The 24,441-nt window shown below is 48.3% G+C and overlaps 9 protein-coding genes across 9 annotated transcripts; 4 read left to right on the top strand and 5 right to left on the bottom strand.

The window, feature by feature from the left end:
• Positions 1 to 603: 603 nt before the first annotated feature.
• On the top strand, positions 604 to 2,282 carry ACHE_31308A (sugar porter family MFS transporter; the record flags this gene model as incomplete). The annotated part of the gene is made up of 4 exons (XM_043278023.1): positions 604 to 1,420; positions 1,474 to 1,852; positions 1,911 to 2,005; positions 2,059 to 2,282. The coding sequence occupies 4 exons, from the start codon at positions 604 to 606 to the stop codon at positions 2,280 to 2,282; spliced, it is 1,515 nt and encodes a 504-aa protein (XP_043135843.1).
• Positions 2,283 to 2,784: 502 nt separating this feature from the next.
• ACHE_31307S (uncharacterized protein) lies at positions 2,785 to 3,779 on the bottom strand (the record flags this gene model as incomplete). Its single annotated transcript, XM_043278022.1, has 4 exons — positions 2,785 to 2,792; positions 2,846 to 3,146; positions 3,204 to 3,625; positions 3,686 to 3,779. 4 exons carry the CDS (start codon positions 3,777 to 3,779, stop codon positions 2,785 to 2,787), a joined length of 825 nt encoding a protein of 274 aa, XP_043135842.1.
• Positions 3,780 to 4,248: 469 nt separating this feature from the next.
• Positions 4,249 to 5,122, top strand: ACHE_31306A (SDR family NAD(P)-dependent oxidoreductase; the record flags this gene model as incomplete). Its single annotated transcript, XM_043278021.1, has 2 exons — positions 4,249 to 4,595; positions 4,660 to 5,122. The coding sequence occupies 2 exons, from the start codon at positions 4,249 to 4,251 to the stop codon at positions 5,120 to 5,122; spliced, it is 810 nt and encodes a 269-aa protein (XP_043135841.1).
• A 502-nt stretch (positions 5,123 to 5,624) lies between these two features.
• ACHE_31305S (class II fructose-bisphosphate aldolase) lies at positions 5,625 to 6,540 on the bottom strand (the record flags this gene model as incomplete). The annotated part of the gene is made up of 2 exons (XM_043278019.1): positions 5,625 to 5,895; positions 5,948 to 6,540. The coding sequence occupies 2 exons, from the start codon at positions 6,538 to 6,540 to the stop codon at positions 5,625 to 5,627; spliced, it is 864 nt and encodes a 287-aa protein (XP_043135840.1).
• A 379-nt stretch (positions 6,541 to 6,919) lies between these two features.
• ACHE_31304A (SMP-30/gluconolactonase/LRE family protein) lies at positions 6,920 to 7,682 on the top strand (the record flags this gene model as incomplete). Its single annotated transcript, XM_043278018.1, has 2 exons — positions 6,920 to 7,593; positions 7,658 to 7,682. The coding sequence occupies 2 exons, from the start codon at positions 6,920 to 6,922 to the stop codon at positions 7,680 to 7,682; spliced, it is 699 nt and encodes a 232-aa protein (XP_043135839.1).
• Positions 7,683 to 8,050: 368 nt separating this feature from the next.
• Positions 8,051 to 9,612, bottom strand: ACHE_31303S (uncharacterized protein; the record flags this gene model as incomplete). The annotated part of the gene is made up of 5 exons (XM_043278017.1): positions 8,051 to 8,220; positions 8,276 to 8,464; positions 8,529 to 9,186; positions 9,256 to 9,309; positions 9,373 to 9,612. The coding sequence occupies 5 exons, from the start codon at positions 9,610 to 9,612 to the stop codon at positions 8,051 to 8,053; spliced, it is 1,311 nt and encodes a 436-aa protein (XP_043135838.1).
• A 3,963-nt stretch (positions 9,613 to 13,575) lies between these two features.
• ACHE_31302S (uncharacterized protein) lies at positions 13,576 to 14,121 on the bottom strand (the record flags this gene model as incomplete). Its single annotated transcript, XM_043278016.1, has 1 exon — positions 13,576 to 14,121. The coding sequence occupies one exon, from the start codon at positions 14,119 to 14,121 to the stop codon at positions 13,576 to 13,578; it is 546 nt and encodes a 181-aa protein (XP_043135837.1).
• A 1,046-nt stretch (positions 14,122 to 15,167) lies between these two features.
• ACHE_31301A (uncharacterized protein) lies at positions 15,168 to 15,920 on the top strand (the record flags this gene model as incomplete). The annotated part of the gene is made up of 1 exon (XM_043278015.1): positions 15,168 to 15,920. The coding sequence occupies one exon, from the start codon at positions 15,168 to 15,170 to the stop codon at positions 15,918 to 15,920; it is 753 nt and encodes a 250-aa protein (XP_043135836.1).
• Positions 15,921 to 22,966: 7,046 nt separating this feature from the next.
• On the bottom strand, positions 22,967 to 24,176 carry ACHE_31300S (malate dehydrogenase; the record flags this gene model as incomplete). The annotated part of the gene is made up of 5 exons (XM_043278014.1): positions 22,967 to 23,313; positions 23,367 to 23,712; positions 23,783 to 23,793; positions 23,854 to 24,052; positions 24,108 to 24,176. The coding sequence occupies 5 exons, from the start codon at positions 24,174 to 24,176 to the stop codon at positions 22,967 to 22,969; spliced, it is 972 nt and encodes a 323-aa protein (XP_043135835.1).
• Positions 24,177 to 24,441: the final 265 nt, after the last annotated feature.

Here is a 24,441-nt window from a genome sequence, read left to right as displayed (position 1 = left end):
CAAATTAGTTCTGCTCTAGAGTACCAAACGATCTATCCTAGCAGAATGCCTATCACTCCGGAAATCTTCCGTACAAAAGATCTAATTATCATGAAAGCCGCCCCTGCTTCGCGTCTTGTGCCCCGAGTCGAGTGCTCCCCGGACTTCGGTCAGCTTCGAATCAGAGTTGTTCTCTGCACTTCCTGTCTTTGAATCCGGGGCAACCAATCTCCATATTTGATACCAGGCTGTCATCTGAATGTAGTCCGGGGCCAACATGGTATGACGTATAGTGGTATTAGGGCATAATATAGTCAGTAAATACCCGCGCTCTTCAAGGGATTACCAAGAAGCATAAAACACATTCATTACTTTCTGTTTTTGTTGGCACATCCTCAAGTACTTTCTCCCCTGTGTGCGTGATGTTCACAATGATAAATGATGAGCGGGCAAGATGGAAGATTACAAGCAAGCTAGAAAAGAAGCCGCTGTTGATAGCTGTTAACTGCCTTGCTGGTCTCGCAATCTTCTTTTTCGGTCAGTCTACCGCAATCTCCCCTGCCAACAATCCGATGTTTACTGTATTGACTTGCGCTGTCCAACCATGCATGCTATGACCAAGGCATGATGGGTGGAGTCAATGACTCCGAGGCATACGTGAACCGGATGGGTTTAGGATACAAGGAGAATGACTCAGTAACTGTGACCAACACACTTTTGCAAGGAGGCATCGTTTCAGTCTTCTATCTGGGGACTTTAGTCGGATGCTTCCTGGGTGGTTATGTTAGTGATCGGTATGGACGAATCAAGTCCCTTGGTTCAGGTGCTGTCTGGGGAATAATCGGCGCTGCGCTCCAGTGCACAGCGATGAATCCGCCGTGGATGATCGTGTCTCGTCTGATTAACGGTATCGGCACTGGAGTGCTGAATGCAACCGTTCCGGTATATGGCTCCGAGCTCTCTGACTACGAGTCTCGTGGCCAGTTTATTGCTATGGAGTTCACGTTGAATATCGTTGGTGTGGTGGTTGCTTACTGGCTGGGATTCGGTCTCAGCTACATTGACAATGGTACATCCGAGTTCCAATGGCGATTTCCAATTGCTTTCCAAATCGTTATGCTGCTCCTGCTGGTAATCGGATGCTGGGCTTTCCCCGAATCCCCCCGTTGGCTATGCATGGTGGGCCGTCGGGAGGAAGCTCTTTATGTGCTCAAGCGTCTTCGCGGGTCCGAGAACGAACGTGCGGCCATGCTGGAGATGAGGGAGATTGATGCTATTGTCGAACTTGAGAAGGAATCGGGCGAGAAGATCAACTACTTCCACATGCTTTTTGGCATTGGCAAGGAAGATTTGCACATTGCACGACGGGTCCAGTTGGTAATCTGGCTGCAGATTCTGCAAAGTTGGTCGGGGATTGCCGGCGTCACAATGTACGCCCCAAGTAAGTTCCCTTTATTTCTTACTCGGGCTACGCAAGTTCTAACCTGTCTGAAGCGATCTTCAAGATTGCTGGTTTCGATTCCCAGAAGACAATGTGGATTTCTGGACTCAACAACATTTTTTACGCCTTTGCAACGCTCCTTTGTGTCTTTACCTTTGATCGCATCGGCCGCCGCTGGACCCTCTGGTGGGGAGCTGCAGGGCAAGCAATTGCCATGTTCGTCGCCGGAGGTCTTGCTCGTGGTGGACTAGACAATCCAAGTTACAGGGGATCATGGGGGATTGGGGCAACTTCCATGGTCTATTTATATACATTTGTTTTTGGTGCTACCTGGCTCACTGTTCCGTGGCTTTACCCAGCGGAGATTTTCCCGCTCAAGGTTCGAGCCAAGGGGAATGCATGGGGCGTGGTTGGCTGGAGCTTGGGCAATGGGTATGTTCCTTGAAACTTCTTCGCCCCATTTACAATAAAAATTTCTAATACATGCCAGATCGCTCACCCTAGTCCTTCCGTATATCTTCGGCTCCATTGGTGAGAATACTCTGCATGTGTTCGGGGCTGTCAACCTCATTAGTATCCCGATTAGTGAGTTTGCCTCCTTTCTGTTCTTGACTGTGCTTGGCTGATAGAATAAATAGTATGGGCTCTCTACCCTGAATCTAGCCAGCGTACACTCGAGGAAATGGATCTGCTTTTTGCTGCCAAGTCCCTTTGGGTCTGGACAGCTGAGGCGAACTTCCAGGCGCTCAGGGCAGAAAATCCAAATATCGGCGCTGCTCGTCGGCCTGCTGACAGCATCACCGAAGCTGAGAAGGGATTGGATGTTGACACCGAGCATGAAGAGACGGTTTCTTGCCATTAGGAAATGTCTTCTGATTTTCGGCCCAATTAACGAATTGAGAATTTTATTTTTGGTATGCTAAGGGACTAGTATCAATGAAGTTTTGTAGACTTAGATTACGAAAGGTAGAAGAAACGTCGTTTTAAGTGAATCAAGTTATTTGCAAATTTGCTCAATAGATTAAGAGCCATGTACAGCTCCGTCTTATGGATATTGCACTTTACTGTCATCTGAAAGCGCTGGAGCACCCGTGAGAGACTTGAAAGACAGAAAATCTATTGGAAACAGGAAAGGGACGGGGTTGAATCTGGATGAGGCTAAATTAATGGAAGAGAGGGAAGAAAAAGTCAGTGAGCGTTGAGGCGTTTAACACTCGAGATCCGCATCATCATTGATTACACATACAAAGACAGCAGGTCAACTTTGGGAAATATATAAAAGACATTCATTTCTAAATCAAACACTATCAATAATCTAGCTGAACCAAGGAGCGGCAATCATATTCGCATTCCTCGTATGTTATTTAGCAGACTGTGCAAGTTAGAATGTACTGTTTATTAAAAGGATAGCTCGAAAGTACTTACTTCCAATAACACCGTTAACGGGAATATCAATTGAGGTAGTGTAGCTGGCAGCATTGCTCAGGAGATACACGTAGGCACCACCAAGTTCTTGCACTTCGGCCAACCGAGGCAAGCCACCATAATACTTGAGTTGCTGCTCCCAGTCCGGCTGCTGAGGAACCCAGTATGTCATAGCAGTCTTGACAAGACCTGGAGAGACACTGTTGACACGGATACCGTATTGTGCCCATTCCATAGCCAATGTGTGGGTCATGTTCCGAATACCAGCCTTCGAAGCACCGTAGGGAGTGGAGGGGACGCGCTGAAGTGAATCAGTCAATATCATTCTAAAAGGAAAATAGGAAAGATGGGAGCATGCCTTGTTGGGTCGGTAGGAAGCCATCGATGCTGTAAAGACAACGGATCCCTTGATTCCAAGCCTGATAAATGCACGAGCAGCGGCGCGTGCGGTATAGAAGGCTCCAAAGAGGTTGACATTGAAGAGGTTCTCGATCTCCTCCTTGGTAAATTCAAGAGCAGCCTTGTGGTGGGTTCGTCCAGCATTAACCACCATTCCATGCAGAGCACCGGCCTCCTCAACTATCTTATCAATTGCAGCAGTGATTGTTGATTCTTCAGTTACATTGGCATTCACAGCGAAAAGCTGACCCGGATAACGCTTATACAAGACAGCGAAGTCCTCTCCAGTCTCACCAATGTCAATAGAGTAGACCTTGGCAGCACCATTAGAGAGACAGCATTCAGCAATACCCAAGCCAATTCCACGGTTGGCACCGGTAACTATCCAATGCGACATTAGTTTTCATTCTTTAAAACTTTTGAACATTCAATTTTACATACTAGCGATAACCTTGCCTCCAAGGGTGACTTGGGTCTGAGGGTCGGCGCCAGCCTGGGGCGTAGTCGATTCTTGGGAGATAGCGGAGGGTGCCATTGTGATGATGTGAAAGAAGATACGAGTAAAGCAGACACAGATGATTGACTTAGAAAGCGATTGACAACATGGGAAATGATTTCTTTTTTATAAAAGGCAGAGAATCAAAAAGACTCATCATGGTCTCCCCCCGGCGGAGGGTGGCGGGATCTCTCGACTCGGTGATCGCTCGATACGGCAAAAATATAGGAGGGGCGTGGATCCGTGTCCTCGAGACGACACCAGAACCAGAATACCCTTTCCTATATTCTCTGCGATTGCCGACACCATTGTGGATAATCGAATGGATACGGACGACAGTTCTCCCGAGTCGCGGGGTAAGCCCCGAAACCTCCAGACTGTTACCATCTGCCCTTCCCCAGCCAGTTACTCGACAAATAACTTGGGCCAGATCCTCTTCCTTTCTCCCTCTGTTCAATTCCATCACGGATTGGAATTTCGTCTCTTGTCTCTATAGTTTATTTCACAAATGTCTCTTCCCGCCTGGAACCTGCTCAAAGGTAAAACCGCTGCCATTACCGGTGGCACCACTGGAATTGGCCGCGCCATTGTTTTGGAATACATCTCTCAAGGATGTAATGTCGCGGTCAACCACTTGGGCCTTCCCAAGGATGAATCTCATCGCCACAGTCTCCTTGAGGAAGTCAAGGCGTTTGAAAGAAAGGGCATCAATGCGGGCAAGATCTTGGAGATCCCTGGTGATGTGACCTCTCCTGAGACCAGCACCAACTTGATCAAGGAGGCAGTGTCTCAATGGGGAAAGCTCGACATTTTCGTCGCCAATGCGGGAGTGTTCAAGCAAGCAGAATTCCTCAAGTAAGATTACTATTCTTTAATTCTATCCACAACGCAAAGAGCCAATTGCTAATAATATACATAGAATCGAGCCATCTTTTCTCAACCACAGCGTCGATGTCAACGTCAAGGGCTGCTTCTATTCCTGCCAAGCCGCTGCTCGCCAGATGGTAAAGCAAGGGCACGGCGGTTCAATCATTGGAGTTTCTTCTGTCAGTGCTCTCCTTGGCGGTGGCTTTCAGACACTTTACACCCCAACAAAGGCCGCCATTCTCTCCATGATGCAGTCCATGGCAATTGCATTGGGCAAGGATCACATCCGATGTAATGCGCTGATGCCTGGTACCATCGCCACCCAGCTGGCGGATCATGACATGAAGAACCCTACCAAGAAGGCTGCTTTGGAAGAGCGCATTCCCCTTGGTCGCATCGGTAGCCCGGAAGATATGGCAGGCCCGGCAGTGTTCTTAGCGTGTGAGGAAATGAGCCGATATGTGAATGGCATGGGATTGTTGGCGGATGGAGGCATGTATAGTAAATTGCAATAATTGCAGGTGATTTGGCATTTCTTTGCTTGTAATTAATATCAAATAGACGGAGAGTTGAACTTTTGTTTAAATTGAAAAAAGTTTCTGTGGTGGCTCAACGCTTCAACGCCGCTTCGGTGGCTGATATCAATAAACCGGCGCCGACATTCGAGCAAGCAAACAAAGGAAGCACTAGCGCAGCCACACACCCTATGGATAAAAACCCTTTTTCTCCTGTAGATAGATTTCTCTTCTTCTTCTTTCCTCTCCAGGTTTGATATTCTCGTCGATGGCTACAATAATCTATATAGGAATTCAGTTCTTTAGTATCTCCTATTCCGAGCCCGTGGCAGTTGCACGATTTCCTTGGAAATCTCTGACGGGACATGGCTATGGATTCAAGAGAGAACACTATGAGCCAGAATAAACAAAGTCTGATGCGCTGGTCAAGACTCATCCGCCAAAATATCAATCAAAACATTGAAGCGCTTATTCTAGCGCTGTATATAATGTACATTGCTCTTCACGCTTTTCCTGCAGACCCGCAAATCTCCATCCACTTGATGGTCAGATCCGCCACCTTTTGAATACCCTCCTGAATAAGCTGCGTGTGTGGCATCTTGCCCATGTTTGCTTGAAGGTGGTCATAGTATTCATCCAACACAAGTCGATTCACGTTGATCTTGGTCACCCCAGCGGCCACGCAGCGCACCATGAGCTCTGGAGCAAACCCGTTGGTGCCGTGAAGTGCCAGATTAACTCTTCCGTTCGCCTGACTGTGAATCTTTTTGAATCTAACCATGCTACTGTCAGTGGGTTATCTGGATGACAAGAGGCCATTCTTACACCCACCTCTCAAAATCCAATTGTGCGCCGCGGGGGCCATATTCACCGTGGACATTCCCAAATGCCGGGGCCAGCACATCCACACCCGTGTTGACAAACTCATCCACCTCTTCTGCGGTCGTCATACATGCCTCCAGCCCCGCAGTGTCCATGACTCCATCCTCCCCTCCTTCAATGCGACCTGGCTCGGCTTCGGTGGCTTTCTGGCGCTCATTGCAATATTGCACCAACTCCCGGGTCTTCTTCAAGTTGATTTCCTTCTCGTAGTGCGACATGTCAACCATAATACTATCAAAGGGCAGATCAGCCGCCCGTTTGATGGTAGCTTCTGACTGTGCATGGTCGAGGTGGATACTGATGGGCACACTCGCACGGTGGGCAGCATCTGCAGCTGTCCGCACTAGTAAGCCATCTGTGACCTCAATCGCCCAAGGGAAAAATTGGATGATGAGGGGGGAGCGAGCAGCCTCAGCAGCCTTAACAAGACCAAGGACTTGTTCAATGTTGTAGGCGATGGCAGCAATGACACCATATTGGCCGACTTCGGCGTCGCGCAGAATGCACTTATGGCGGTTCACGTCTTTCCAGGACATTTTGGGGATTGAAGAAAATCACACTAGATGAAAGCGTAGGAAATAAAGTCGTAATCATTGTGACTTTAGTGGTTGGCAAACCTATTTAAGAGTGGTGAGCTTCAATTGGAGATGGTGTGGCTAGGGATGATTCAAGATGCCCCCGAGACGAGCACTGGAGCTGCCCCACCAGCGTCTTTTCTTTGAGATCCCAAGCCTGTTTCTATTTGTGTTATCTCCCCTCAGCCATTGGCACCATTCCAAAGTGTATTTGTTTCTATTTTTTTGCCTCAAACTTACAAGCTCCGTGATTCTGCTGTCGCCGTACAACAGGCCTTATACCAATTTCTAACTTCTCCCATCTGCAGCAACATCAACCACAAATCAGTGCATCCACAAAATGTCCAAAACCAACAACACGTTCTTTCAAGCCCATGACGAGCGATTCGGCGCAATTATCGGCCCAGCCCCATCGCTGGAGCTACTAGCAGAAAACTATGACTATCCCTTCGCCCACGAGGCCGGGGTCTACAACCCCCTTACAAACGACCTCTTCATCACCAGCAACAGATGCATTGACCCGAATGGACAGCAAAAAGTACACATCACTCGTGTTAATCTGAGTCGAAACCCAGTCACCTGCGAGGAAATACCCACACAGATTCCCATGGGCAACGGAGGAATTAACTATGGCAAAGACCACGTCCTCTTCTGCGCACAGGGTTCCATGACTGAACCAAGCGGGCTGTACCGCATGTCCACCACCGCTCCGTATCAGTCGGAACTGTTGAAACAGGACTTCCTTGGCCGGCCTTTTAATTCTGTCAATGACGTGGTCGTGCACACGGATGGCTCGGTCTGGTTTACAGATCCCATTTACGGCTCTGAGCAGGGATATCGGCCGGCGCCGTGCCTGCCCAATCAGGTATACCGGTGGTGTCCCGAAACTGGAGCTATTCGGGTTATGGCGGATGGATTTGGGAGACCGAATGGCATCTGTTTCTCCCCAGATGACAAGATTGTCTACATCACGGATACTGACCGGGTTCATGGCGACGGAACAATTGATGATCAGTGTGTATCTTCAATGTATGAGCTCCCGCCCCCCAAAAAAAGCTAAAGTTTTCTATTCGGTCAGAATTGCTTATGGTGATTCTATCTAGTTACGCCTTTGATCTATCTATCACGGAGAGCCGTTTCTCACAAACCGTCGGGTCTTTGCTATGGCAGACCAGGGGATCCCAGACGGGATCAAATGCGACCTCAATGGGAATGTCTACAGTGGCTGTGGGGATGGGATAAATATCTGGTCGCCGGGGGGCGTTCTCTTGGGTCGGATCTTAATTAACGGTGGTGTCGCGAACTTTTGTTTTGGGAGAAATGGGGAACTTTTTGCCCTGAATGAGCGCCGGTTGTGGAGAGTCCAGCTCGGAGCGGGAGTAAAGGGAGCATTGCTTGGAATATAGACCCGTGAGGCATAGAAAAAGAATGTGCACAAAGATACCAAACTGGTAGGAAAAGAAAGAATATACTACATGGACACCCTTGCGGCTGCTGCGGTTTTGGCAAGCTCAATGCCTTCCCAAAGCTGCTGTAGCTCAACTCCCAACGATTTAACTGGCCAGCCAGTTCGCTCTTGGCAGGACTCCAACAACTCCAAAATAGCTTGACGGGCATGATTCTCGAACGTAAAGATTCCCGCTTTGCCTTGATTAGCTCCCCACCTTGTCTGGATGGATCACAACATATCACGCACCAATAAATAAAGCCTGCGATGACATCAAGCTGGAAGCAGCATCTTTCAAAGCCATAGCAATGCCACAGATATTTTCCACACATCGCCTTATTACGCATTGTCGCTCGAGATACTGGTCAAGCCCTCGCATGCTGGGCTCATGAGCAAGTAAGAGAATGTGTGATACACTGAAAAACTGAACCGCCACAGCTACATAATCCTGTCAGTTCACTTTCCGTCAATGGAAATTGTAAGGCCAATATCTGATACATACCAAATGCAGGTGGGCGGATCCAGATCGGTTTAAAACAAGTTGACTGTTTCCGCGAACCAAGCGGCAATGGTGAAAACTCAACAGTCAGATGTTGTCGCCAGTCATCTAGCACGGTGTGAAGATGGATTGCCTCATGCATTTGACGCTGGATGTTTTCTTCAGTTGTGGCATCAGCACAGTAGCTAATTACCTTTGCAGTAATGTAGATTGCGCGCGTAGCGAGCTCGTGCGGTGATAGTGCAGAAAGTGGTTTCTGTGGCACCCAGAACGTGAAAGTCTTGCGTTTTTCTCGGAAAGCGGCCCAAATGTCCTGGCAGAGCCATGCCCACCACACAGCTGAATGCAGTCCACCGGATTCTCCATGGATGGTCTGAGACCTCTGGATCAGGAAGACTCCTTCAAGGTGCCGTTCCCAGTCGTTAGTAGAATTGTCAAGCATTTCATAGGCGGAAATGATCAGTGTCGTTGCGAGGAGCTCCAGACTTGTCTGGTAGCTGGGGTATTGCATAGCTCTTTGCACATAGTAAAGAGTCTGATAATAATATTGAAGAGCTGCTTCCTCCTTATTTGGCATATTGTCTTCATCTAGCGAAGAATTTAATGCTAGATGCCGGGATGCAAGAGCGAGTATAGCATTCATAAGTCCAGCATTGTGTATCTGGGAATGTCAAGTCAATCTCCAATGAACAAAAAAAAAAAAAAACCAATAAAGCACAAGTTAACTTACCGCTAGATGCGCAACAAACGTAGAGAACTGACTTGTGGGGTCAAAAAGATCGATCTACAAGAAGGGGTGTTGTTAGGCTATCATGTCGAAGTCGCAAGCGTGGGAAGAGCATCCTACCCAAGGGCTCACTTGATGCACAAAATATTCGAACAAAGTCTGCTCGCCCTGAGAGAGCGCTATTGGCTCCCGTGACTGCCAAATCTGTTTCTCCCTAAGCGTAACGCCTCCCGGGACACTGGCATCTGTCGGGTCATGACTGGCAGGAGGGCTTTCCAGCACCTGAGTTGCGTAATGCAGCGAGCTGCGTTGTATCGGACTATCAGCACTATCATGGCCAGGCGAATAATTTTGGTTCATGCAGGGATTGGGGATGGTCAAAAGTTGTGGGCTGTCCCTCGCAGCATCACTTGCAAGTAATCCAAGCCATCGCACCGCCGCAAAAGATGCATTAGAGGGTGACAAATAGGTATGTTGCAAGGCTATTGGACTTTGGCTTGCAACCAGGTTATCGCCAGACAGGTTGTCTAATAGCGCTGATGGGTGGTGGTTAGCATCCGGCTCGGAGCAAGTCCAGGACAATCAGCTGTTTGTAGAGGCTCATTGGGCACAGAATCTTGGATAACATGACTTGACGGATGATCATTAATCTCTGGGGACACTGTCTGCTGTGAGGGTGGCGCAGGGACAGCATCACTAATGGCCCCATCAGAGGCCGGGACGTTGGTGCTGCGACGACCTGAAGTGGTGTATTCACATATTTTGTCCTTTTTTGCACAAGGTCCGCATATTGGTTTGATCTCATCACATTTCAGATGCCGTTTCCGACACGTTATGCTACAATTACTGCATCAATAAAGGCACGACACGCTCAGGTTGCAGGAGGCACTCACCATCCATTCGTCGTCCGCAGGCCGCGGCCTCGGGACTTTCGTATGCGTGGCCGTGTATAGGGCGAGCGCGGAGGCATCGTTGCGGTGCCATGAGAGCATGTGCTGCAGGTTGTGGTCGAGAGTCGAATTCATTCTGGCTCATGCAGTCCAACGTTGTCCCCGTCTCGGGGGGATGTAAAAAATCCCTTCCAAAGTCGGTATGGTGGAGATTACCTGTGATACCCCGCATTCGGGAGTATGGACACGTTTCGGATACATACCGAGTCCTATGTGCTGCCATCCCCAGGTTTTGTGAGAAAGATTCCATGGATAGCGCAGTGAGCATTATGCGGAGGTATATGCATAGTATTCACGGTCCTAGTCTAACCCATGCAAAATGGCCGTTCTTAACCTGCAATATTCCAACGCCATTCCAAGTTATGTTCACTAGAAATCTAAAATAGCATATTCTATGGCCTACACAGTATATATCTCAATTTTAAAGTATCCAGAGCTATTATTTACCTATGCATTAAACTACTCATTTTACTGATGTGACGGTTAGCAGGCGGCCGAAAAGGGCTACTTCGGCAGCCGTTTTAGGAGTCCTGCTAACCAAGTCCCGTCTTGGAATCAGGGGAGCGTATTCCCACGGCCACAGGCTTTCCCTCCACGCGAGGCCACGGATTTCACGCCCCTCGACGCTAGTCTCAAATGGGACTTTTGTTGCTATTTTGTTCAACATCATCTATCAAGACGCTCTCAGAGAACTAATTTGCATGACAAGTGCACTTAGTGGAAGACCTGTTTACTTTCTCGACCCATGGAGCAAGTAAAATCCGTCTGACTCAGATTTGAACCTTTACGGGAACAGAGGCGCAGTTGGTGGCTCACTCTCTTAAATTGCTCCCGATCAATCCAGTGGCGAGAAGCCACTGATTCGGTCTAGCATGGTACTAGCAAACTTATCATCGTCGACAACATCATGTGCTTTTCTCAAATCTGAGCCCTCGCTCTGTGACCCGACCTGATTGACTACTTGAAGAATCAAGATGCTAGTCACACTTATTTCAACCAATATATTCGAGCTTCTACCTTCTTGAAATCCACCGACGACATGACCAACTGCAGGAGAATATTCTGCCACTGAATTTGTACACCAAGGGGTATTGTACAAAGGACCTTAATGTTATGGGCTAAGCCCGTAGTGCTAATGACTAGCTATCACACAAAAGATTTCGTTGAAGAACAGGAGAACGGATGTCCGATCGGACAGCTTTATATACAAATGTACGCCGTGCGGGGTAGGTAGTCTGGTAACCCCTCCGGTCATCTTTCCGAATAACATATCGTTTATTCTACAGGCGCAGCCTGTGACACTTAAACTCCAACCAACATGACCAGGAGTGACCATTGTAATGGCAGTTGAACAAATGCCAGTTTCCTGGATTGAGACATGATTTCTGAACCACTAAGCAGCTGTTTGTTTGGATTGCTCTCATAGCATCGTTTGCCATGCTGATGGTGTTTGCTGGTAATGGTGCTGAACTCAGCTGTTACAACAGGGAATGAAAAAAATTCACTCAAATCATGAAAGAAGGGTTATGTAGATGATTTCAAATTCTGAGTGAATGTGCTTTACCAGCTACTGTAGATTACAAGGAATTGCTTCATGAGTGTACTAGTGTACGAAAAGCTTCGACATAGATCTCAATTAATGAGGAAGCATCCCAAATCAACTAATTAAAACGCAATAGACCTTCACGCCCTTTGCCCGACTCACAGTGTCTTGGGCGTTAGTATTTTCTATTATGGAGAATTTTGTTACACCGGCTGTTTTCCTATCAATACTTCTGCTTTCTTGACATTGGGTTTGAGGGAAAGCATCTAGATTACTATCTATCATCTACAGACGGCTTCCCGCGGGGGACTACTTGATATTCTGTGGCTGTCAAACAGCAACTTAGCGGGCTTGTAGTCCTCTCCTTCATTTTCAAGGCTGCTCATTGTTTTTAGCAGCTTTTTTAACGGAAATCCGTTGGTTTTCGGGTGATCCAATCCACCTTGCATGGTTTGCTCTGTATTTGCGCGTACATTTTTATCTTACATGTTACGAAGCATGGACGTTAAATAGCAACTATCCAGTATACGTCTACCATACAGCAACGATATACCAGGATGGAAAAAGGTATATAAAGATGCTCATTCATGTACTTAGTTTAGTTCCTCGCGATCAATTCAAGTCATTCAGCATTGGTTACCTTCTAGTTTCTGACTCGCTCGCACTTGAGCAACAACCCAGTATACGTACTCGGTTGGCCTTGTTTCTCTATTTTGTTACCTTTGCTGTTTCTACGTGCTGATTACCTTACAGAGCCTGGAGGGGGCGATATGCCCATCGACGAAAACGACTTACTGAACCAGACCCGGAGGGGCATTGAGCATACGATTACTTGGAAGACGCTTAGGGTAAGTGTCCTGTCTCGAAATACAACTAAAACCTAGGTACGATACGAGAGAAGCCAGGTTGTGACACCGTGCTTGACCTCCTGCAACTCAGTTATGGTGGACCTGAATGTAGTTGTGTGATAGATTTCGTCGCGCCATCAAGTGTTGACCTAGCCCGTGCCATCTATGGGTACGTGTATCTCGCTACTCAACGCTTCCTTCCGGCAAAAAGATGAAGGGTTTCAACTGGCACCTTGATCAAAGTCATTGACAGAAAAGCCAGTGCTGGTTTTGTGGGTGTTTGCGGGAAGGGGCTCGGGTGCTCCCAGGGTGAACCCGCCATCGAGGTTGGCTCTCGCTAGTACAACACACAACATTATTTATCGCGAAAACATCAGCTACATCATTGTCTTCTGTCCATAGGAAGTCGGCTGATCTCTTGTGTGGTGGTTCACTAGACGGTCGGAAAATATTGCGCTTTTTAAGCTCAACAATACAATAGTTACATTAGTTTTCGCCCACGTGCCATGAGTCACCAACTCGAAAACCTTCTGGGAATGGATTCGTTGGATCAAGTACAGCTTGCCGGAATCCTGTGATCCAGGCCGTTCCTTTAACTGTTGGAAGAATTGCATTGTACTCGCCAATCTGAGTCGTGCCTCGAATATGGCCGATAAACTCAGTTCCAGTAACTTATGTATACACAATTACAGTTATTGGATTGACCGACCAGGAAGAATGTCAACGTAACCGCAACCTCAATGCATATGCTGCCCATATATTCCGAGATGGCTCAGCAAATTTAGAGCTCTTTGCCATTCGAGCACTTGCTGCTGCCCTGGAGGGTAGGGCAGTCTAATCTCACTCCGACAATTGTGGGGCTCATCGGAAGATGCGAGCTTTGTGGTGGATCAAGTGCGGGATCATGTCAAACTAAGCTATTAGCATACACCTGAATGTAGTCTTGCAGAATTCCTCACCGAGCACATAATCAGGGCACAAATCAAGATCCAGTGTCAATTGTAATAAACTCCCATGTGGTCCCTTCCCGTCTCTGACTATCCACCACTAACTCCATATTTCCCTTCCCCCCAATCTTCATCGGCGAGAAACCATCATTATCCTTTATCAAGAGTAGCTGACCGCCGTCTGGATGTTGTCGTGGACAAAACCACTCCCATGCCTGATGCTTTGTCGCGCTTGCTCTAATTTGACCCTTGTTGTCATGCCCAAGATACGTGCCTGAAACGTCATTGTAAAAGCCAAGCCACATCTTCTCATTTTCAACGCAACGCCAGTGGCTCGCAGCATTGTAGTGATAGTGAAAGATGTCTTGATGTACCATTATCGGTGCGCCTTCTTTGAGACTGATAACGCGGTGGGTTTTAAGATCGCGAATTATAAATGTCATGTTGTGGAATGGAAGGGTTCTAGCATCAACTGTGGGTTCTTGCATCCCGATACTTGTATAGCTAGTCGTTTTGCCTGAAGTGCTGGTATGGGTTGGTGTAAAACACTCATCGTTTTCTGCGGTAGACACTGATGACATTGGTATGTACCTACTAGTTGTGTCAGAGCTGTAGGCAAAATAGGTTGGATCATTTCACTCACAGTGGATTCTATCTCCAAGTCCACGGGTATTTGTGAGATGAAGCTGCACAATGGAGATTGAAACTGGGCCAGAACAAAAATGTAGGTCGTCATCTCATGAGATGAGCGTGGGGCAACTCGCCAACACAACAATACAACAGTCACATGATGTCAGTACTTTTTTAGTGATAAGGAATAACGTCGGACCAACTAGACAAATTCCGCTGATTATATCAGGCAGCATGTGCGCACATTTTGATAGACAAACACTCAACCAGCTGCGTACATGCGCATATGTTCCTTAGGCAATACACCTCTTCATACAAACTAGTCCTCTCCATATAGGCCTCTTTAGTCCATAACAATTGACTTCTTATTTTCCCCTCTGAATTATGATCTGAGAGACCCCTTCATTTAGCATCTGATGATCACATACTTCTTGCACCGCCATCGTTAGGCCAAATTAGGTAGCTGGCCGGTCCCGACCACCCGGTCAACTACTCTTTCCCATATACTCATATACTTTTGACATGATTTTGTCCACAGTCCGCTATGCACTTTGCAATGGGCCGAAGCCTTGCTATCTAATATATAGATATGTACAAAAGAACTCGTTGGGGAAAGGAAAGAAAGAAAGAAAGAAAGACACGCTGGCGGTGGATTTATATATGATGAGGATCTATCGGACAAATAGTTGGCCCGATTACCGAGGCCAGGGGATCTTTATATAGGTCGATATTTACACGTATTTAGATAGTCAAGCACTCAAGCACTTGTTCTACGTGTGGTTACCATAGACTTCAATATTATTCCCTTCGGCGTATAATATACTCTCCATCTTCTGTACGCCATATAGCCTCGTGCAGTCGGATTATCGGCTCCCGATTCCCCGAACCTGAGCTACCCGCTTCAATATACTCGTGATCAGGTGATCGTAGATCACCTGACTTCGGCACGCTCTTGTGAATAGCTTCAATCGAGAACCATTTATGGTAAGCCGGAACCATGGGCGCCAGGAGAAGAATGGGCCCTGCTACCAGAGCGCAAGATCGCCTGCACTCTATGCGATTGAGAAGTGAGAAAAGACTCAACAAGCACAATGGAAAAGAAGATGCCAGCATGGAGGATGCCCCGGAGGTCTGCAAGACCCCGACCGCGCCTCCTCGAGAGCCCACCACCCCACAACAATCACCAGAACAGCTGAGATGTGAGATACCGATGCAAGCTCAACACTTCCCTTGCAATCCTCCTGAAAACCAGTATCTACCCACACAGCCTGAACGGGATACCCCTCCTACAACTCCGACCCACGAGTCCCCCCAAAGCCAACTGGGCTCAGAGCTCCAGAGCCACATTGCAGCAGCAGTGGCATCGAAAACATCGCAAATAAAGACCACCGGAGATGAGGTTCTAGAGCTTGTCTCCATGGTTAGCCAGAAGGTCATTGATTGGGAAAAGCAGAGCCTACAGGGAGCAGCCTCCTTGGGCAGAGATATTAGGACTCTGGTCCTCAATTTCGGCAAGAATCTAACAACTGGAAATCCTTCTGAACAGGAGAATCACCACCCCCGCACCCGGTACACAACAGCTATGCCAAAACTGTTGGATCCCCATCCACCGCCCCCAGGACACAGCCCAAGCTACCCAAGACCACATACAAGCCACCACAACCAGAGAAACCTCTACGCATTTTTCTCCGCCTCTCCAAAGATCATCCAGCCCGTCAAGCTAGCCCGCACGCCACAATGGACATACTGAGGAAACACCTGGACAAGACCTGTTCTGCAGCTATTAAAGAGACCCAACAAGTGCCCTCGGGCTTGGCAATCTGGCCTAAGGATGGCCCGGGCCTCCAGCTCCTCACAGAACACAGGGAGCTCCTGGAACGCCTTATACAGGGAGCCACAGCCGAAGTCGAACAGAAATGGGCTATCTACGCCCTACCAAATGCACCCCAGCAGTATACCAGTTATGATGGGACCCAAGTGCCTGTAACCGAGCAGATGGCTCTGGATGAATTTAAGCTTCAGACAGGCCTCTCCCCTCTGAGATTTTACCGCTCAAATAAGAATCCGCTGTCTGGCTGTCACAACCTGGCTTCTCTCGTGTCGTACCTAGGGTTCTAGTTAGTTGTATTTCGAGACTGAACACTTACCTTAAGTGTTCCCAAGTAGTCGTATGCTCAATGCCCCTCCGGGTCCGGTTCGGTATGTCGTATGCGTTGATGGGTATGTCGCCCCCTCCAGGCTCCGTAGTTCAATAGTCGTTGATGGGTATATCGCCCCCTCCAGGCTCCGTAAGATAATCAACAAGTAGGAACGGTAAAGGTAACGAGTAGAGAAACAAGGCCAACCGAGTACGTATACTGGGTTGTTGGTTAAGTGCGGACGAGTCAGAAACTAGAAGGTAACCAATGCTGTAAGACTTGAATTGATCGCGAAGAACTAACTAGGTGCATGAATGAGTGTCCTTATATATCCTCCGCTTATATACCATATGGACTACCATTCTGATGGTAGTGATTGTGGTAGTTGTATACCATCTACCAATGCCAAGCCATGGTATATGGTAGTTGATCACGTGATGCGCCTGTTAACTATCACCTATGATCCCTGTCCTTCCTGCATTATTACCAGAGCTTATAGTCCAATGATTCTGCCTTGACTCCCCGCATAATCACGTGAGATTAGTGCCTTAGGGGTCTGTAACACCTCACGAGACCCAGATAGCCCCCCAACTGAATTAGAAATGGCACAACGAACCTTGCGCCGCACAGTACGCCAAGCAAAACGGCAATACTGGCGAACACAACTGGATAACTTCACTGACAGCCAGGATGTTTTCAGAGCAATCAAGTGGAATAGGACAGTGGGATCCTTCCCAATCCCACCTCTCAAGAATGGAGAAACAGTCCACACCACTCCTGATGCCAAAGCAGAGCTCCTGGTAAAAACCCTCCTCCAGAAGGCTGCCTGCGCAGATGACATCCCCTTTGACAATAGTGACAATCCGGAGGCAACCCTCCCCTTTCCAACCATCACATCTGGAGAAGCATACCAAGCTATCTTCCAAGCCAAGAGCAGCACACCTGGGCAAGACGAGATATCCAATGCAGTCCTGAAGAAGGCCTGGCCTGCTCTTGGCCCCCATATTTCAGCTCTGTACAAACATTGTGCTGCAACTGGATGGCACCCAACTCCCTTCCGACAAGCCCTGTTGATAGCCCTCCCCAAGCCAGGGAAGAAGGACTACAGTAGCCCACGCTCATACAGACTAATTGCTCTCCTCTCTACCTTGGGGAAAGGACTGGAACGCCTTATTGCCCGGAGATTAGCTTGGACAGCCATCAAACACAAGGTCCTCCACCCCCAACAATTTGGGGCCCTCCCCTGCCGTTCAGCTACCGACCTGGCGGCAGCTTTGGTGCATGATATTGAAGAATCTTGGGCCCGGGGTCTCAGCGCCTCCATACTAACTCTGGATTTGAAAGGCGCATTTGATGCGGTCCTGTCAGGCAGGCTGAACCATCGACTCCGCAGACAAGGATGGCCTGCCACAGTGCTCCGCTGGGTGTCAAGCTTCACCCAAGACCGAACAGCAGCTATACAATTGGACGGGCATCAGAGCTCAACCTTTGCAGTCCCAGCAGGCTTGCCTCAGGGCTCCCCAGTCTCACCAATCCTGTTCATGCTGTACATTGAACCTGTCTTCAAGATAGGTCCAACAATCGCCCGCAGAGGTCGTTTTGGATATGCAGATGATATTTGCCAACTAGTTGTCAGCAAGTCCCTTGAAGAAAACACCACCAGGCTACAAAACATCACAACAGACCTGATAGCTTGGGGCCGTAGAGAAGGACTCACTTTTGACCTGGCTAAAACAGAGCTCCAGCATTTCACCAGAGGTTGGAAGAGGAACAACCCCACCTGCTCAATCCAAACCCCTGAGGGCACAGTGGAGATTAAACCTCCCCTACTCAATGAGGCGACACGCTGGCTGGGAATCTGGTTTGACCGGAAGCTCAAATTCAGAATACATACCCAGACACTGGCAGCCAAGGCAAAACTGGCCGCTAATGGCATACAAGCCCTGGCCAACACTGTACGAGGAGTCAAAGCCCCCCTACTGCGGCAAGCAACAATTGCCTGTGTGGTCTCAGTCTTATGCTATGGGGCTGAGGCATGGTGGCCAGGACGGCACAGACCAAGGCAGAGCATTTCAGGTGAACAAAAACTGGTATCTAATGGGGTAGCTGCACAGCTAGCCTGCCTGGATCAGGTGCTCCGCAGTGCGCTCCTAGGGACCCTCCCAGTTTACAGGACCACCCAAACAGCAGCACTTCACCGGGAATCGGCTATACCGCCTGTGGAACTCCTCCTCAACCAGAGACGGCGCGGCCTAGAAGTCAGAGTTCAACAACTGGATGCCCGACACCCTCTGTACCGCCGGGCCATGCACCAAAAAAGCCGACACATCAAAACCCGCTTCCGCCGGGCCATCGACCCGGCAAACATCCATCTCGTTGAACAGATAGATCCACTACTGATGAGCCCCTGGGATATAAATCCAGAGCCCAAAGAGCGGCCAATTGCAATTCCGAAGACACAGTCCAAAGAAGCGTTTAAAAAGTGGCTAGAGAGCATCCCACCTTCAGCAATGGTCATATACACAGATGGGTCCAAAGAAAAGGAGGACACTGCTGCAGGCGCTGGCTGGGTAGGCTACTGGGGCACCAGTACGATCAAGATCCTCTGTGGGCACAGGAAGCTCCCCAACCAGGAGGTATTTGATGCAGAGGCCCACGCGGCCCTGCTTGGCCTACAGGCGGCCCTCAAAGACCCCAGAACCCGATACGCAACAGACATATACATCTGCCTAGACAACTTGGAAGCAGTACAGCAACTCCAAGGCCAACCCAAAGGATCAAGTCAATCAACATTCATGAACTTCCAAAAAGCCGCCCAGATTTGGCCACACTGCCCCAGAGCACCTGGCATACAATCAGGCACAGTACAGGTGAAATGGGTCCCTGGACACACAGGCATCAAAGGAAATGAAGAGGCGGATAAGGAGGCCAAGTTGGGCTGCCATGCTCCCTTTGAGTTCCCTCTACCACCTGCCTCAATAGCAGCCGCCAAGCGGGCAGCCCAGACAGTGCACTGGCAATGCTTTGCACAATTCTGGGCAGAGAAGGCCCCCAAACGATATAAGGACCTTGGTATAGGAATAGAGAAGCGGCCACCAGAGCTCCATCTTCCCCGAGCAGCTCTGGGCCGCCTCCTAGCAGCCAGAAGCGGGCACGGCGACTTTGCAGAGTACCATGAGCGCTTCAAACATGACAATGCCCTGTTGACATGCTCATGTGGCCGCAAAAAGGAGCCCTCCCACTTCTATTTCTGCCGAGAGGGTCGCAAAGCAGCGGCACATCCTTGGGGCCAACAACGAGTAGTGGATATCCTCACCAAAAAGACCGGTTTCACTGCATATGCAGATTGGCTGGATAGATCACATTTCTATACTGCCATCTGTAAACGCCATTAAGATGCTAAATGTGTCAAAGTTGGGAACCTCTAGGGCTTACCTCTGGTTCCCTCCTCTCCTTTCCTCCTTCCCCTCCTCTTCCCCTTCTTCCCCCCCTCTTCTTCTCACTTCTCCTTGTTTCCATATCAAGAAAACTCGAAGATGCCTAGATTGCTTTTAACAGCTGTGAAAACCCAAGCAGCTCCCCGCGCGGGGAGCTACCTGTATTTAGATGATAGATGGTAGTTTAGCTAGGAGATAGGCAGTTCCGATCTGCCCGTCGTATGTCCCGCACCGGGACCAGGGCTTTTCCGCTTCCGAGGCTCCCAAGGAGCCGTGGAGGCGTGGAAAGACCCGACCCTCGACGTTAAATAGAGACACACACACACACACTACTACTACTACTAACCATTTATGGTTCGAGGTGCCTTTCGGGCCTAGCCCGTTACACACTTCGTCAATTCAATCTAGCCCGCATCATTTCCAGGGGTTGGTGTCAACTTGAGAGCAACAAAATCAGCGCAGAATCATAATTGGGACCTGCGACAAAGGAAAAGGTCGCAGTCACAATTCAGAAAAGGGGATCTCCAGCTATATGTCCAGATCCTCCAGCTGAGGTAATAATTTCTTGAATTGAAAAAGGAGAGCTGGTGAAGATCTGAGCAGAAATGCAAAGCGTCGAGTCAGCCAAACATGAGAGTGCACAACATATTGTGGAGGTAATTCCAATACATTTCTTGTGGGTAGAAGGAAACAAAGTACAGAGATATTTTGGAATTCAAGCTTGACCATTGAAAACGTGTATTTTTTGTGAAGAGTGTCTTGCTTTCAGAGAAACATTCATTCTGTGTGAGATTATCTTTAGAGCCTTTCCATCTCCTTCAATTTCCTTCTCAATTGATTATTTTAATATGATCCGAAGCAAATGCCTCAGGACTACATTGCCATTTCCCGTCTGGTCAAGATTATTGCGGAAGATTCTGCCAGTTGGTTTGGTATAATCCTGCAGCTCCTTCGGGTTATGGAAGAGCCGTATCTCACTACCATTTTCTCTACTACGAGCCTAATCAATCAGGTCAACAATGTTTAAGTATATCCCTCGCACGGCCTATAAATTCAAGTCAACGTGACATCGCTTTATAAAGACAACTGGACATAGTACACTACCTTTTCGCATTCAAGGCAGCTTCTTGGTAAAGGTTCAATCCTCACAGCACGACAACGTGAATGCCAGGCAGCAATGTCATCCTCTACCCCAAACCAGAATTTGAACTCTTGAGTAAGCGCCTCCTGGTATTGGTCCCAAGCTTCGGTCGAGTCCTCATCGCCTTTACGCCAACCATAGAATCTTTGTAAGGACGAATACGATTCATTCGGTGGTAAATTAGGATCGAATGTAAACCATCAAAGGATTGGAAAAAACATGTTCAGTGGCGTTTTCGGCAGCTGAGCATGGGCAGTCGAGTCGCGGAGATGCTGGTCGAGGGCCTCCTGGCTGCCAAACGAACGGTTGCAGAGATCACACCACATCATGGCAACATATATCAAATAAATAATTTGTGTAAGGCCTTATAAGGCACTTAAAACGTTTATCATTTGATCTTAGCTTACCCGCGTTGTGAAAACGAATCACAGAAGCATGCAAAGGTGCTGTCACAGGCTCAGTAGCTGGTAGATAGAGGAGAATATTGATTCTGGATGAGAAAAGGAAAGAAGAAAGGCCTATCTACACGAAGAAATCATGGGGGCTGTGTGGTGTTGCTAAGCTGCTGTTTTTTTTTTTTTTTTTTGATCGTCTCTATGGCATTGTTTGCCGTGCTTATGTCGTTTGTCAATAGCAGTACTAAGACGCTGAGCCATCACAGGTGCCCAATCATATCAACCGCCAATATCTTGTGCTAGGCATTTGAGCACAACTTAAGAAGCCGTGTGATTTTTTCTTTCTTTTTTTGTAGCCAACGATGATTTTTCATTTAAATTCTGCATGCCCTCAAGCAGCAATGGAGCGTGCTAGATAGGGGAAGACAGGGATCAATGTCCACTGATTTGCCGATGAAGTGGATTTCTGTACGCAACATATTCCCGTGGGATCTATGCTCTAATCTTAAAAGTCATTTGCCTTGTTTTGATTTGATTGTCGTAATATTCTATCCAAACCGCCCACTGTGATTGTGGCACAGTTGGCTCTCAAGGCACAGCGCTTAGGACGGTCATTGATATGCTGAGCCACTGCGCCAGGAACACGGTAAATCCGTCCGGAACCACCCGCGGGTTGGGGACACCAGGCAAGTTGGGTGATTGGCTGATCGCATCTAGCCGAAGGCAGTTCGTACTAGTCCATAACCGTTAACACCAGCCAGCCAATCATATCTATAGGAATCCACAACCCGTTTGTTTTTTTTTTTCTTTTGGTGGCGTGTTCCCAGCACAGTGGTTCAGCGAATCACCGCCCTACCCTAGTCCTTGGAAGAACTTGCTGTTGTTCCTCGATTTCTGACGGCTGTTGAAAGTGGCAGGTGATGGGTGACTGTCCAGGATCGGGAGAAAGTAATTCCGTGTTGGTCTCATTTCCTGAAAGAGTAACAGCTGACATGACTTTGTTTAGAAGCTCGCTGTTCCTGCTTTTCTAGTTTCCTTGCTTTTCTTGCCTTTTTGTCAAGGTGCATTGCTCAACACGAGCTTACCAATACGTCGGTACGAGTCTCAGAAAACACTCAGTACGAGCCTTGGTTTCTGAAAGGAGCGCAGCTCAAGATCGGGAAATCGGGGGAGTCGATAATCCGGACTGCACGAGGCTATATAACCAGAGCATTATCCAATTAGAAGAATATTATATGGAAATCTATTAACACCAATAATAGTAGAATCAGTGCTTAACCATCTGTGACGGTATTGGCTAAGAAAGCGTGGGCTTAAAGCACTTAAACTAAGAAAAAAATGGCGCTAACAGTAAACAGTCCCATACGGCTATCTAACATGTAGTCGGACATCCCTGCCAGTACGAAGTTGGATGGTCACATGCTAATTGACGTGGAAATCATCATGGGTGTGGCACAAGCGGGCAGGAGGATGTGGTGCTAGCAAAAGGGGATGTGGCAGTAGTAGCTCCCTATTTTTATCTCTCTGGGGAATAGTGCCGCGTAAGAAATTCTCCAAAGAATAGAATTAAGCTTTCAAGCCAAGATCAGACCTTTTTAGTTTATTCTTAGGCAGTAGGAATGATTTTTTTCGCCTCGTTTCATTGATTTTAGATGTATTACCCATAGTTGAAGAGGCAACTGTGCCTATTGCAAGCCCTGACCGGTAGCAATGTCCTTCTTTAAGCCATCGATGGCGATCTCAAGAAGCTTAGCCTCATTATCGGAGATCTGGCCAATGGGCAATGCCTTGACGGCACCTGCCTTGCCAAGCTCGATTTTCACGGCAAAGTAATCAACCCCAAGCTCAGTGGCAATCTTCTCACCGCCGGGGACACCGGGGAGATAGACGTAAGCCTCCTCAGTGACAGTTTCACCATTCTTAGCTGCCAGAATGGCCTTGACAAATCGGAAGCCAGCATATGCCATGCACGTGGTGGCGCTCCCGGCACCCTGCTTGCTCTTAACAATCTCATCACCCCCAAACTGCACCCCTGTCTGTGTTTCTGTACAGCTCTGCGAGGTAGCTGGGGTATTGATAGCTTACGGTGGACAACGGTCGCCAAAGTTCGGTCATCGAGGTTGACTGGTGGCTGAGCCTGGCTGTAAAGTGGCAGAATGGTGGCTCCACTGTGGCCGCCAATAACCGGAACTCTGAGAGACTTGGGATCGGAATACTCGCCCAGGGCGTGTGCGGCAAATGTAGAGGCACGTACAGCGTCCAAGGTTGTAACACCGAAAAGACGAGCAGGGTCAAAAACACCAGCTTTCTTAAGGGTCTCAGCCGCGACTGGAACTATCGAGTTGACAGGGTTGGTCACAACGCAGCACGTCGCCTGGGGACATGTGGCTGCAACCTCATTGAAGATGCCCCTGATGATATACGCATTTGTCTGCATAAAGTTAGCGCAGAGGGTCTTCGTCGTATGAAAACAGTAGAAGATGGTTCATTGGTATAGCAACCTTAAAGAGATCTAGTTACCCGTCAGTAACCGCGGATTATATGGTGGGATATGATATTAAGCATTGCGTACCATCTCGAGTCATGCCCGGCTTCCGCGCGATACCAGCAGTTACGACAATGATATCTGCGCCAAGGAGGGCCTTTTTGAGACCACCATTGTCTGGAAGGTAGCCATCAACCTTGGCCTTTGTGTCAATGTGCATCAAATCAGTTGCGATGCCCGGCACATGGACAACATCGTACAGAGCAATCTCATCGAATAGATTGCTCTGGGAGGAATCAGCCACACAATGCCGGCTGCTTTAGCTCATATCGACGACTTACTGCTTTACAGAGAAGGCTGAGGGGCGTGCCAATCTGGCCCGCAGCGCCTAGAAGTGCAATTTTCACCATTTTGAGGATTTGAACGTTTGTCTTGAGAGCAATACTGTTTCTTATTTCGAATTTCAGTTTTTCGAGTTTATAGATAGAATGATACCGATGGGGGAAACCATGACTTTTGACATCAATGTCATGACAGACGCACCCAAGGGTTTACCCGTACAGCCAGAAAATTGACCAACAATTCCTTGGGTAAACGTTTGCCCGCACGTCCAAGTATAGTCGATCGTCCCGGACATGATGGCTTTTTCCATGTCTACCGGGGATCGGCTAATAG

Source organism: Aspergillus chevalieri, chromosome 3 (assembly GCF_016861735.1).
Source record: "Aspergillus chevalieri M1 DNA, chromosome 3, nearly complete sequence".
Classification (NCBI taxonomy): domain Eukaryota; kingdom Fungi; phylum Ascomycota; class Eurotiomycetes; order Eurotiales; family Aspergillaceae; genus Aspergillus; species Aspergillus chevalieri.
This window is presented reverse-complemented; position numbering and strand designations above follow the sequence as displayed.